The sequence below is a fragment of the Entelurus aequoreus genome, linkage group LG16 (assembly GCF_033978785.1).
Source record: "Entelurus aequoreus isolate RoL-2023_Sb linkage group LG16, RoL_Eaeq_v1.1, whole genome shotgun sequence".
NCBI classification, from domain to species: Eukaryota; Metazoa; Chordata; class Actinopteri; order Syngnathiformes; family Syngnathidae; genus Entelurus; species Entelurus aequoreus.
Window position 1 is genome coordinate 23,447,900 of NC_084746.1, and position 15,271 is coordinate 23,463,170.

Here is a 15,271-nt window from a genome sequence, read left to right on the forward strand (position 1 = left end):
TACATGTATCTCTTATGTGTGACTGCCATCTACTGGTCACACTTATCATTACACCATGTACCAAAAAAAATTGTTTCAATGTCGGTGAGCACAACCAAAATTATTCCGTACATTAGGCACACCGGGTTATAAGGCGCACTGTCAACTTTTGAGAAAATGAAAGGATTTTAAGTGCGCCTTCTAGTCCGAGAAATACGGTAATCCAAATTGATTTAGTTTTAATTGACTAAATTCCTCAACATTTTGGTTGACTACAATTACAATTTCGTCAGCAAAAGTGTTATTTATAAAGGATAATGCATCATTGAAGTTGTCTTAAAAACACTTTTATTACAGTTACTGCGGTGCATCTCAAAAACTAAAATCGGAAGATCTGCACTCCATGAATGAAGGAGTTTGTTTACAAAAACACTCAACGCCAGTGTACAGTGCATGAAAAGATGTGTGCATGTATGATGGTGTTACCTACACCTTCACCTGTGGGTCATTGTACTGATTAATTTTCCCTTATTGTTTTGAGTAGGCGATTGAACAGCAGACTGGTGCCAGGGAGATAAAGCTCAGAAATGGAGCAAGAAGCTCTCGCTCACTCCAGGGAATCTCCAGCCCAGCTGATGAGCACACACCCAAATATGCTGCTAAGCTTTGCTTGAGTAGCGCTAATTTGTTTTGTATTCACAATCATTTGGCAAATAAAATGTTCTGTTAGAACAAACAAGTTCATAGTGTCCATCCTTTATGTTTATGAGTCCCTTTTTTGACTATACAACGGTATAATTGGGGGCTTGTACAGGATAAGATAAAAAACATTACTGAGGCGAATAAATCTCAGTGAACTTTAAAACACTCTGTGGTAGATAAGTTACATTCATGTTCTTTAGGCTGTATGGTCTTTTTACAATATATATTCCTTACGCACCTCACCTAAAAGAATGTATACAATATTTCAGCCAGCCAGAAAAATCATGTGGTGACATATTTATGGTATTACGAGAGGTATTTATTAAAGTCGGACTTAGTGGGTCATCACTGAAGGTATAGGTGTAATGCAAGGCCCGCCGCAGGTACATATGATGCCTCTTTTACATTTCCTACTGCCCCCTCATATATACCTGCCTTAGTGCCGAGAACCAGCCATATCCTGCACACTACTTTGAGGGTTCATTTGAATGTTGAATGATCAAATACAGTAAGTCTGAATCAATTGAGCCAGGATGTGAAATGTAAAACATTCGGCGTGCATGAAGTTAAGTAGCGGTTTGTAATGCATCTGCACTGTGAAAGTAACACCAAAAAAAGGTATATATGATTTAGTTCATTAGTGCGGTGTTTTTCAACCTTTTTTGAGCCTAGGCACACTTTTTTCATTAAAAAAATACAGAGGCACACCACCAGCAGAAAAGGGTAAAAAATGAAACTCCACCAGGTTGGCGTGCCTTATTTTGAGTTTGTTGTTTCCTGTGTGTCGTGCTTTAGTTCCTGTCTTGCGCTGTTATTTGGTGACCTTTCCTGTTTTGTTGGTGTTCTCCTGTAGCAGCCTTCCTTTGAGTGCTATTGCCCGCACCTGCTTTGTTTTCGCAATCAAGACTATTTAAGTTGTGTGTACGCTATCCTTCTTTGTGAGGACATTGTTGATTCTCATGTCATGTACGGATGTGCTTTGTGGACGCCGTCTTTGCGCCACATGCCATAAGTGTTTGCTGTCGTCCAGCATTCTGTTTTTGTTGACTTAGTAGCCAGTTCAGTTTTACTTTTGTTTTACATAGCCATCCCTATGCTTCAGTGCCTTTTCCTAGCGGGACTTGCCTTTTGTTAATTTTTGGTTTAAGCGTTACATACCTTTTTACCTGCACGCTGTCTCCCGCTGTGCTCTGCATATTGGGATCACGACAAACCATCCTCGACGCATTCCGACTTCTACAAAGCAATGAACTACCTGCTGCCACCTACTGATATAATAATAATACCTGGGATTTATATAGCGCTTTTCTAAGTACCCAAAGTCACTTTACATGTAGAACCCATCATTCATTCACACCTGGTGGTGGTAAGCTACTTTCGTAGCCACAGCTGCCCTGGGGTAGACTGACGGAAGCGTGGCTGCAATTTGCGCCAACGCCGACCACCACCTATCATTCATCATTCAATTCACCGGTGTGAGTGACACCAGGGGCAAAGGGTGAAGTGTCCCGCCCAAGGACACAACGGCAGCGACTTTTGGATGGTAAGAGGCGGGGAGCGAACCTACAACCCTCAGGTTTCTGGCACGGTTGCTCTACCCACTACGCCATGCCGCCCCGATATGGAGTATTACAAGATTAAACCGCCAAGCTCTACACAGCACAGGCACTAGTCAACGGCACATGTTTATGCTTATTTATTTGCAAAAAATATTTTTTGGACCAATTAGGTGAAGTTGCATAATTTCCCACGGCACACCAGACAATATCTCACGCCACTGCGCAGTGGTTGAAAATCACTGCATTAGTGGGTTCAGTGTGGTGTAAAATCCCCCCATGATAATCACGGTTGAGTTGTGATGAGGCCGCATCAATAAAGTATACAAGTGACATTTGAACAAGAGACAAAGAATGTTTTTAGGTGCAAATGCTGCATTAAAAGCACGTGTTGAAACTTAAATATTTCAATGATGTAAATTATTCTAATTTTAAAACATTAAGTACACTGGATGTCCTTAAATATCGGTAGTATACAATCTAGTGTAGATATGTACATAATTATAACCATGAGGCTAACCAAATCCAAAGTTGATTTTCTTTATTTCTGCTTAGTGATTACTAAAATGAAAATCTATCTACTTAAATGTTTACGTAATTTTTTTTACATCACCTTATGTTTGTATTAATTGATTAGATCACTTTTTTTTTTATTATTTCTGATTTACATATTATTGTCTCTCCAAGCCAACTTGATTTGATGGACAGAAAGAGAATATAACGCCATCTGGTGGACAGAAAGAGGAATTAGTGCCATCTGGAAGACAGAAGAAATATTGTGGCTACTTCATGTGTCTTTTCTTTTAGTCAAATAAAGAAAATAGATGGATGGATGGAATTTTCAATATTAAGAAAATTGTACAGCACTAAATGTTCAATGGTCATTGTATTTATTCTATTTTTATTTGAAGTATCTGTGCACTACACCTGAATGTTTGACACTCAGCATCAAGGGTTGGAATTGGGGGTTAAATCACCAAAAATTATTCCAGGGCGCGGCCACCGCTGCTGCTCACTGCTCCCCTCACCTCCCAGGGGGTGATCAAGGGTGATGGGTCAAATGCAGAGAATAATTTCACCACACCTAGTGTGTGTGTGTGACAATCATTGGTACTTTAACTTTATCTTAATAATTGTCATGTGTAGTAAATACTTTTTGTTAGAATAATTATGTATATATTATCACACAACTCTTATGCTTGAGGGTCGTTGCTATAGTTATTATCAATTGTGCTGAAGTTGTATTTTTCTATCTGGGCAAAGGGACAGCTGGCAATCCAAAGGATTGCAAGTCGTCTCGTATCAGTGTTGTGTCCAGACTCGGCCTGCTGACTGCCAAGGTCAAACATCGAGTACCGGGACGCAGACAAAGCAGAGACAGGGCGATATCACGAGTGTCAGCACATTTGCATTTTTTGGCGGCGTGGCGAAGTTGGTAGAGTGGCCGTGCCAGCAATCGGAGGGTTGCTGATTACTAGGGTTCAATCCCCACCTTCTACCATCCTAGTCACGTCCATTGTGTCCTTGGGCAAGACACTTCACCCTTGCTCCTGATGGCTGCTGGTTAGCGCCTTGCATGGCAGCTCCCGCCATCAGTGTGTGAATGTGTGTGTGAATGGGTGAATGTGGAAATACTGTCAAAGCGCTTTGAGTACCTCGAAGGTAGAAAAGCGCTATACAAGTATAACCCATTTATCATTTATTAATAGTCATATATTGTGTCTAACTGGGCTGTTGAGATTACCCCCTTCCCTCAGCGACAGCCTCAGTGATGTAACCAGGGACCTCCCAAATAAATAGAGGAAACATGTGGGCAGGATTTTAGAGTGTAGTTTGATTGTTCTATACAAATCCATGTGCAACATCATGTTGTGTAATGATGGTTGTGTAGTACTTCCAAATGGAAATGGAAAAAGAAAGGTGTTTTAGTTTTATTGGTAAAAGTTCCACCGAAGAAGACATACCTTAACAGGATGCGTAGAGAACGATCGATGGGGAAAGAAAAGACGGTTAAAATTCTGTTGCCGTTCCTGAGATCACGACTGGACGTCGGCCATCTTCCTCTTGCGGTAGTTGAGCACCAGGCTGGAGGCAGTGAGCTGGGAGGCATGTCCTTTCTCCCAGCTCTGGAAGCTGTTGAGGCCAAGCTGACCTGAGCGGAACAGAACCTTCTCGATACAGTCCAGACGGTCCACCAGTGCCGAAGTGTCCTTGTTGTAGGCATTCTGCGAAGAGTCCATGGTGCGTCGGAATCGGCCGATGAACGTCTGAATGAACAAGGGCGTGAAAGGTTACTGTTAGAAACATCAAGGTCATCTGGACAATCATGCACTATATTAATTTATATTATTATGTTTTGTCAACTTGTACTTCTTTATGTCATTCCCTGAAATAAATAAATAAATGGAAAAAAAATGAATGAATGAATCTGGAAAAGTCCAATCAATTGAGGCAACACTTTTTACATCACTGACCTGCTTGTCTTTTATTGTATTTTAGTAATTTGCAAAGGGTAAACTTGGTAGGCTTTAGGCTACTCGGAGCTAGCAGCTACACAACAGCTAAGCACACAATAGCACACAAGCTTGACATACATAATAAGTGTCTTTCAATGTACAATATTGCAGTCTGAAAAAGCACTTTGTTTTAGAAATATTTTTATTTGAATTTTCTTTACAACAAGGAAATTTACACAGTGTAGTCACAGTATCTGCTCAGAGGAGGTGGACGGTATAACAAAAATAAATAAGATTTTGACCACTGATTTGCGATCACAGCCACAGGAGTCACCTGGCATCTTCGACCTGATTTTGGTCAGTTGAGAGGCACTGATACGCTGAAATAAGGCGAGTTGGAATAGCAGTTAGCCTCAAGCCAACGGCGCATTACCGTAATTCAAAGCGGTTGCCTAGCAACCAAAAGCTACGGCGAGTTTATAGCTGTTTTAAAGTGCTTCCGACGACGCAGAGTGATATAAGTTGACAGGCTGACACCTCAAATTGATCTCTGAATGGCGAAAGGTACGAAATTGTTGAAACAAACAAGTTAAAAGTGCCGCAAGTTGCTAAAGAAGCAACTGCCGTTTAAGACACAAAGAGGCACTGACGTCAGCAACCTGCCGAGATGCCAAAAGCTAAAGGAAAAACTGAAATCCCGAAACGTTCGATGGCAGCTGACACGGGACACAAGAGGGAACAAGATTTGAGGTTGGACACAGGACATGATGGGAATCAAGAAGGGATATTACAAAAACTAGTCCATGAATTTAAAGAAGAAATTAAAGAAGATCTTAGAAAAGCAACAACAGAACACAAACAAGATGTGAAAAGTCTGCAGCAAAACATAGAAAGTCTGCAAACTCGGAATTCCACCAGAAAAAAAGAAGCCTCTGAGACGTGCCAACAAATGAAGACCCTTCAAAGAGATATGCGCCAACAAATGAAGACCCTTCAAGAAGACAACAACATGCTGTGGAATATCATAAACGAAATGGATCAGGATAAACTAATGAATGATATCATCGTGACAGGGCACCGAATTAAACCAAGATCCTATGCGAAAGCTGTGAATAATTAAGGTGAACCAGAAGAAATGGATATTGTCTCAGCAGAACAGCAAGTGGTCAACTTTTTGCAATTAAAGGAAATTGAAATCGACACTAATACCATCGAAACATGCATCCCACTGAACGGAAGAAACAACAACGCCACTCCAGTCGGCCTCGTGAAACTCGTAAACAGAAAATCTAAAATGGCATTGCTGCGACACGGAAAGAAGCTGAAGGGAACAAATGTGTACATGAATAAGCATCTCACAAAACGTAATGCTGGAATTGCCAAGAAAGCACGCGACTTGAGAAAGCAAGGAAAAATCCAGGGAACTTGGAGTGCCAACTGTAAAATCTACATCAAGCTGAAGAGTTTCACAAACAAAAATAGAATACTCGAAGAAAACCAATATGGATACAGAGCTAATGTTTCAACTTCAATGGCTTTAATTGAAATTACAGAAGAAATTACCAATGCAATAGATAGTAAAAAATGTGCGGCAGCAGTGTTTATGGATCTAACTAAAGCATTTGACACAATTAATCACAATATTTTAATCAAAAAACTAGAACGATATGGCATCAGAGGGTTAGTCTTCAACTGGATAAGAAGTTATCTAACGAACAGGAAACAATATGTGAAGCTAGGTGAACACACATCTACAACACTAAATATATCCTGTGGAGTACCTCAGGGATCAATACTCGGACCTAAATTATTCAATCTCTATATAAATGACATTTGTAAAGTTACAAAACATTTAAAGTTAGTATTATTTGCGGATGATACAACAGCGTTTTGTTCAGGAGAGAACACACAGAAGATAATACAAATAATAACAGAAGAAATTAACAAATTAAAAAGTTGGTTTGACAAAAACAGACTACCGTTGAATCTCAGTAAAAGTTAAATAATGCTATTTGGTTACAGTAGAAGGGAAAGTCAAACACAAATACAAATAGACGGAATAGAAATTTAAAGAGTAAATGAAAACACATTTGTAGGTATAATGATTGATGATAAATTGAACTGGAAATCTCATGTAAAAAATATACAACATAAAGTAGCAAGAAACACGTCAATAATGAATAAAGCAAAACATGTTCTAGACCAAAAATCACTTCATATTCTCTACTGCTCACTAATGTTACCATATCTGAGTTACTGTGTAGAAATATGGGGAAATAACTACAACAGTACACTTCATTCATTAACGGTGTTACAAAAAAGATCAGTTAGAATAATACATAATGTTGGATATAGAGAACATACAAACCCTTTATTTATTGAGTCAAAGATACTGAAATTCCACGACATAGTGAATTTGCAAACAGCTAAAATTATACACAAAGCAAACTATAACCTGCTACCCAAGAATATAAAACAATATACAACAAATCTTCAAACTTAATGTTTACAAAGTACAAAGAAGAAGAACCATGATAAACATTCTGAATTTATTTCATCCATTCATTCATTCTCAAAATAATCTTACTTATCTCATCATATTAAATGTAACTTACTTCACAGAGTATTTTTTTTTTTTTTTTATTGTGATTACTTATGCAGTATATTGTGAATAAATTGAGAACAGGAAGTGAACAAAAGTTTTAGCAACTGTTATGTAAAGAAAAGGGGTAGGATTAAATAAGCTCTGCTTCTTCCTACTCCTTTTCGAACATGTTGAAAAGAGAAACTGGAAATTGTGATGTATCATGTTGTATGTTTGCATGTTCGAAATAAACTCAAACTCAAATGTATAAAAATATTAAATTAAAGTAGTAATAACAGTGACATGTGTATGAGAAATTAATATTGTAAAATCTATCCATCCATTTTCTACCGCTTGTCCCTTTTGGGGTCGCTGGAGCCTATCTCAGCTGCAATAAATAAAAACAGAAAAGGATAAAGCAAATTAACTTCATAATTAGAAACAGAGACATGATGGCACGCCATTGTCACGTTGTGACATTGCTGGTAAAACGGGTACTTACAAGCAAAAACAGTGTGGAGATAGAAAAGGGAGAATCGGCGCATTCTGGCTTAAAAACAAACGATAAAGTTTAAGCCATAAACACTGAAGCGTCGCTCTGCAAGAGAAGCTTAGCTCTTACTCTGGTTACCGTTAGCTAGCTAGCGGCTAACGTCCATCCAAAGTTGGTAGTGTTTTCAAAATCACTAATCCTCGCCGCCATGGCGACAAAAACCTACGTTACTTACAAGTATCATCCCTGCAGGACGAGGAATAGCTAAACTTGCCCAATGACACACCGTAAGAGAACACAATAGCTAACTGCTAACAGCACTCCTCAATGTAAACAAATGCCATAGGCGGGTTTACACAGACATCGACTGTAACAATACCAAGTACAAGAGCCGTACATAGTTGATATTGCAATGATTAAGTCAATGTTTTTTAAGATTGCAAAATCTGTTGTGTTTTTTTATTGTTACCCATGAAATAGGCCCCTGGACACAGGAGAACTTTAAGTACGGAGCTAAGCTGACTAAGGCAAAGCTCTCAATTCACAGGTCGATTTATGTTGTTATTCTCACCTATGGTCAAGAGCTTTGTGTTATGACCGAAAGGACAAGATCACGGGTACAAGCGGCCAAAATGAGTTTACCCACATCTGAGGTCCTCTCCAAGGTTTCTCATTGCCATACCATTGGGTTGAGTTTTTCCTTGCCCTGATGTGGGATCTGAACCGAGGATGTCGTTGTGGCTTGTGCAGCCCTTTGAGACACTTGTGATTTAGTGCTATATAAATAAACATTGATTGATTGAATGTTATTTTATTAAACTTCTTGTTGAAAAACAGTGTTTCAACACGAAAATATTGAGTATAGATTGATCACCTTGTGCAAAAACAGCACAGCATTTATGTTCAATATTAATACTGTATCTTAGAAGTTTAGACAGTAATGTGTTTATACAAGTTTAGTTAGGGTATGACGTTTCTTAATGGGGAAAGACATTAATGGCTCTTGTTTTTATGTTAGCATTTAAGCCAGCTAGCGAGCTAACGCTAGTCGGTCCATAATTTTATCATAGTGTCGTTGGTTACCAATCACAGCTTTTCGATCATTTTAATTTAATACGGTAACAATAACCATAAGGTGTTTTATAGCGGTCATCATTATTACCATTTATTTGCATGTAGTACAAACGCCAGCAACTGCTGAAACCAATACAAAAAATGACTACACTTGCAGCCTGTAACAATGCATGCATATGGCAATTATCGAGGCTTGCAAATTTATCAAATTAATTTTCCTCTATCGTTCGATTAACTGACATCGAAAATCGGCTCAGGTCTATTCGAGGTCTGCGATGGAAATGCTGACTTGAATTCGTCAGAAAGCGCAGCCGACATAGGGGTGTGCATGCTAAGCGGGCCTGCCTCAGCTGATGGGTAAGCCTTTTTGGAGACTTTTTATTTTGTCATTCTGGTTCCAGATGCCATGAGGAATAAAATAAGCAAAAAGTTGAAAAAAATGAAGTTTCGTCAAGTCTAAAGCGGAAGTCTAAAACAGCACGTTTGTCAATACAAACAAGTATCAAATAATTATACTTGCATCTTACGTACAAATACAAAATATCCAAAGCAGAAGGGCATTAGACAGTATTCAGTAACAAATGTGTCCAAAAGATTAAATTTACTGCATCATGAGCTGAATAATTGAATTTTAATTTAATGAATTATTGTGGCCACTAAGTATCGCCAGAAAAAAACAATGACCTTTCTACTTCAACTTAAAGACAGCATAAGTCCTAAATAATAAATAAGTTAGTGTTTTTCATACCTTTCATTGTTTTTTGTTTGATTAATGTAATTTGATAAAACATTTTCTAGCATTCCACACAATAACAAAACAATTATTTAGGGTATTATTGTGTCAGTATTGTATCGAAACTGAAAAAGTTATATCAAAACAACTTTAGTAGTGGGTGACACATTTGCTTTGTCGTCAGGAGATCTTGGTTTAGTTTCCTCCCCAGTCCATAAACATGTTCATTGTAAATGTTTCATAGCTGTGAATGCTTGTTTACATGTGTACTGTGGTCAATTATGTGAGTTTGATTGACATTAGGGTTGTCCCAATCCGATGTTTGGATCGGTTCGGCCGCCGATATTTGCCAAAAAATGCGTATCGGCAAGGCATGGGAAAATGCCCATCCAGATCCAGTTTTTTGAAAAATGCCGGACCGTGTTTTCCAACGCACCGATTTAAATAATACATTCCACTTTTCTGCTGCTCCCTAATTTCCGTTCCGCATTTTTCCAGCACACCTTCAACACAACCACAGGTCTGTGTCTTAACCGTCCTAATCGGAAGAGGATGCCGGTTCATGGTTCCGAAAGGCGAGCGGAAGTTACCGGTAAAAATGTCAGCTGTGTGGGATTATTTTACCCTACAAAACGAAAAATATGAAGAGGTGGAGTGCAAAACATGCCACAATAAAGTCAAGCGTGGTGGTAAAGTTGTAAGACAATTTAATACAACAAATATGATCAAGCATTTAGCGAAATACCACCGTAAAGAATATAAAGAATTTCTAAAGAAAACCGACAAAAAGAAAAAGAAAGGTCCTACCCGTAACCCAACTAACTCTGACAGAAACGTTCGCGAAGCGTGACATACTGCCACTGAACAGTGCTAAAGCCCAGGGGATAACTACAGTCATTGCCGAGGAAATAATTCTGGATGATGAGCCGTTATCTCTCGTGAGTAAAGTGGGCTTTCGATGCTCGTCTTTGTTAGAAAGAATCTCCCCATTATGCTTGGACTGCAGTCAGGGGGGGGCAAACAATTTTTTTTTTTAAGTTTACACTTGTTCAAGAGCAAGTATTGATGCTGAGTTATAGACATGTTATCCCACTCAGGTTGTTTGTGTGTTTTGTTTTTTTTTAATAATGTTTACAGCATTATTTGCACTTTATACTGTTCACTTTTTTACTGTTCAATGATGCCATTTCTGTTTGTCATGGATAATTTTGTCTATTTTGTGTTTATCCTTGAATAAACAGGTCAGTTTCTTGTTACCAACCATTGTGTATAATTCAAACTCACCTAATTCAGCTGGCTAGTTGTTATCAAGAGTACTAAAACTCTTTTCAACATTAATCTGACAACTAAGTAGGCTAAAAAACTTTAAACTTTAATACATGCTCGGATAGGCCAGTATCGGCAAGTATCGGTATCGGATCGGAAGTGCAAAAACAACATCGGAATCGGATCGGAAGTACAAAAGCCTGGATCGGGACATCCCTAACTGACATAAACCCTTTTAAAGTTAGTTAGCCTTGTTAAAAGTTTATAAATAATCTATAGACAAAAACGTTTTTATCATATTTTGTTTGATAAACGCCACATTTTTGACGAAAAAATGATTTTGTCATGAATAAATAAGTAAGAGTGAGGTTCCACAGCGATATACAAGCTAGTTTATATACAAGTTTGTGTGTTACCTGAAGCAATGTCTGTGCAATTTCTGTGTTCTCTGGACTGTCAAAGTGCAGCATCTGTGAGCCCAAGCCATAGTAGTAAGGTCCCAGCTTGTGAAGATCCACCACAGTGGGGTCAGCGTTGAACACCGTCCTCCATCCTTCTCTGTAGACCTTTGGCAGCTCCACAGACAGCATCCCTTTGTTCTGCTCATACAAACCCTTGGAAAGCCAGAGCGGAAACTCCATTTTTGTGCCCTGAGATGGACATTTGATTTTGTTAGTGCCAGAAGAACTGTCACACTTTCTGGACCTCACACTGTAGCTACACACAAGAAAAGTGGTTTAGCTACTTCTAAATCACTCATGCTTGCCTCCAAGCCGAAACAACATTTTTTACAAGTATCGATAGTAATGATACCAAATACAAGAGCCATATCTCGTCGATACTACAATGATTACATCGATATGTTTTATTATCTCAAAATCTTTTATATTTTATTGTTTATAAACTCAGGAAACACTTCCCTGGATACAGGAGAACTTATTTATGACCAATGTATTACCCTGTAACTACGGTACTTAGTATCCGATCCATACCCAAATTTGTAGTATCACCCAAAACGTGTGTAAAGTATCCAAACAACAGAAGAATAAGTGTTTATTAAATTTTAACAGAATTGTTAATAGAACATGTTAAAACATAAAATATGCAGATATTAACAGTAAATGAACAAGTAGATTAATAATCCATTTTCGACCGCTTGTCTGCCATAATTTTGACAAAATAATGCAATGGGAAATGACAATATGTTACTGCACACATCAGCAGCCAAATTAGGAGCCTTTATAAGCCATGTGCTTAGTTAATACTAAAAGAAAAAGTTGTTCACTCTCTTGTTTAATGCCTTCTTTTTTTTAAATATCAAAATACATTTGGTACCGGTACCAAAATAATGGTAACCGGACAACCCTAATACACACAGACGGATTGTTTTTGTTTATTCTTTATTTCTTTTGCAATCACTTTTCTGGTTCATTGTTATGATACACACAGTCGTGGTCAAAAATGTACATACACTTGCAAAGAACATAATGTCATGGCTGTCTTGAGTTTCCAATAATTTCTACAACTCTTATTTTTTTGTAATAGTTATTGGAGCACATTCTTGTTGGTCATAAAAAACATTCATGAAGTTTGGTTCTTTTATGAATTTATTATGGGTCTACTGAAAATGTGACAAAATCTGCAGGTTCAAAAGTATACATACAGCAATGTTAATATTTGGTTACATGTCCCTTGGCAAGTTTCACTGCAATAAGGTGCTTATGGTAGCCATCCACAAGCTTCTGGCAAGCTTCTGGTTGAATTTTTGACCACTCCTATTGACAAAATTGGCACAGTTCAGCTAAATTTGTTGGTTTTCTGACATGGACTTGTTTCTTCAGCATTGTCCACATGTTTAAGTCAGGACTTTGGGAAGGCCATTCTAAAACCTTAATTCTAGCCTGATTTAGCCATTATTTTACCACTTTTGACGTGTGTTTGGTGTCATTGTCCTGTTGGAACACCCAACTGCGCCCAAGACCCAACCTCCGGGCTGATGATTTTAGGTTGTCCTGAAAAATTTGGAGATAATCCTCCTTTTTCATTGTCCCATTTACTCTCTGTAAAGCACCAGTTCCATTGGCAGCAAAACAGGCCCATAGCATAGTATTACCACCACCATTCTTGACGGTAAAATTGGTGTTCCTGGGATTAAAGGCCTCCCCTTTTCTCCTCCAAACATATTGCTGGGTATTGTGGCCAAACAGCTCAATTTTTGTTTCATCTGACCACAGAACTTTCCTCCAGAAGGTCTTTTCTTTATCCATGTGATGTCAGATGAAACACAAATTTAGCTGTTTGGTCACAAAACCCAGCAAATAAAAAAATAAGAGTTGTACAAATTATTGGAAACTCAAGACACCCATGACATAATGTTCTTTAAAAGTGCATGTACACTTTTTACCACGACTGTAGTAGTTGAAGCATACACACACCATAGGGTAGTAGGATTTCATACTCACGTTTTGGTTTTTTACTCATTTTTGTTGTAGTTTAGTTTATACTTTTTGTATCCATTAATGCATTTTATTCTTACTTATTTGTGTGTTTTCTGTATTGTTAAAATATTTTTGTCCTTCAATGAAAACACAACAAAAATACAATTATAACTACTATTTTAGAATAACTCCCACCAATAAAGTAATATTTGTTTAAATATTAATAATTTTTTATCCACATGTTGCTACTAGTGATTGTTACCTTGATAAAGGTAAAAAAATATAAATAGTGATATGTGTTTGAAATCATTTAAGCCTTCAGATAAGATGTGTCAATATCAACATTTTATGTTGAATCACTTTTTGGATGGCAAGACTACATTAATTAAATTAATACAGCCAAAACACTTACCGTATTTTTCGGACTATAAGTCGCAGTTTTTTTCATAGTTAGGCCGGGGGTGCGACTTATACTCAGGAGCGACTTATGTGTGAAATTATTAACACATTACCGTAAAATATCAAATAATATTATTTAGCTCATTCACGTAAGAGACTAGACGTATAAGATTTCATGGGATTTAGCGATTAGGAGTGACAGATTGTTTGGTGAACGTATAGCATGTTCTAGATGTTATAGTTATTTAAATGACTCTTACCATAATATGTTACGTTAACATACCAGGAACGTTCTCAGTTGGTTATTTATGCGTCATATAACGTACACTTATTCAGCCTGTTGTTCACTATTCTTTATTTATTTTAAATTGCCTTTCAAATGTCTATTCTTGGTGTTGGGTTTTATCAAATAAATTTCCCCCAAAAATGCAAATTATACTCCAGTGCGACTTATATATGTTTTTTTTCCTTCTTTATTATGCATTTTCGGCCGATGCGACTTATACATCGGAGCGACTTATACTCCGAAAAATACAGTAAATAAAATGTAAATAAAATAATATGTGCATGAACAAAGAACAGTTAAAATTTTATGTAGCTTGAGAAAGAGGTTAGCACATCCACATTGGATCAATAACAGCTCTTTAAAACCTCACTATTACTATAGAAATGACAAACGCTGTCATTTTTCAGACAGGATAACGGCTTAAATAATGTCAAACACATACCGTTAAAATAACTACCGATATAAAATGTTTGTCTTAAACGTAGTTATCAGTTGTGGACAGAGAAGCCCCAGCAGTGCAGCTTTGACAGGGAATCAATTTTTGCACAACAACTTCATCGAGCCATAAATACCATCTCTGCAACATCCATCCATTTTCTACCATTTCGCAACAAAATACAACGCAAAAATAACGTAACGCAACATGACAACGTAGCATGACATAACCGACAACACAAAATAGTGTAACGACCTGCTGGGGTTGATGATGTGTTCCTGAGTGAGTGATATTCAGAGTTCCCATTGTCGTGAACGTACCACGCCTGTAAGGTGATTGGCGAAGAGGAAGGATGCGTTCGTTGTTGCGGAAATGAGGGATGAGGATAGACGTGCACGTGGAAGCTCTTCAAAGGATTTTTTGAAACTTAAATTTAACATGGAAACGATGGCTGTTATATCTGTGGAGCTGTAGAGGATGTCAATCATCTGTTTGTGGAATGTGAGCGTGTACATGTGTTTTGGGAGGAGATCAGAGATTGGCTGAGAAACAAGGGTGTGGAGATGTCCCCATTCTCTACAGAAGAGATCAAATTTGGTATTTTTTTAAACGACTGTAACATAGAAATATTTGTCAACATTATTATGATCCAGGCAAAATGTTTTTTATATAAATGTCGATTTATGAAAGTAAGGCCTACATTTCCTAATTGGCTTAATGGTTTACAATTATCAATCAAATCTTGGAGGATGATTAAGAGTACAAAAGCCCTTAAATTGATATATTTGTTAAAAACATTTAAAGTGATTTAGGTAGCCCTTTTTGTCTTTTGGTTAAATATTTGTTATTATTATTATTATTTATTAATA

At 37.6% G+C, this 15,271-nt stretch overlaps 1 protein-coding gene across 1 annotated transcript in view; it reads right to left on the reverse strand.

Moving 5' to 3' along the window:
• Positions 1-4,059: 4,059 nt before the first annotated feature.
• The window catches only part of gins3 (GINS complex subunit 3), a 13,162-nt gene continuing 1,950 nt past the window's right edge, over positions 4,060-15,271 (reverse strand). The window contains exons 2-3 of the mRNA XM_062023484.1: positions 11,260-11,493; positions 4,060-4,504 (exon numbers count right to left, since the gene is read on the reverse strand). Of these exons, the coding sequence (XP_061879468.1) occupies positions 4,274-4,504; positions 11,260-11,493 (465 nt within the window). The 3' untranslated portion in view covers positions 4,060-4,273. The remainder of the gene's footprint in view (positions 4,505-11,259; positions 11,494-15,271) is intronic.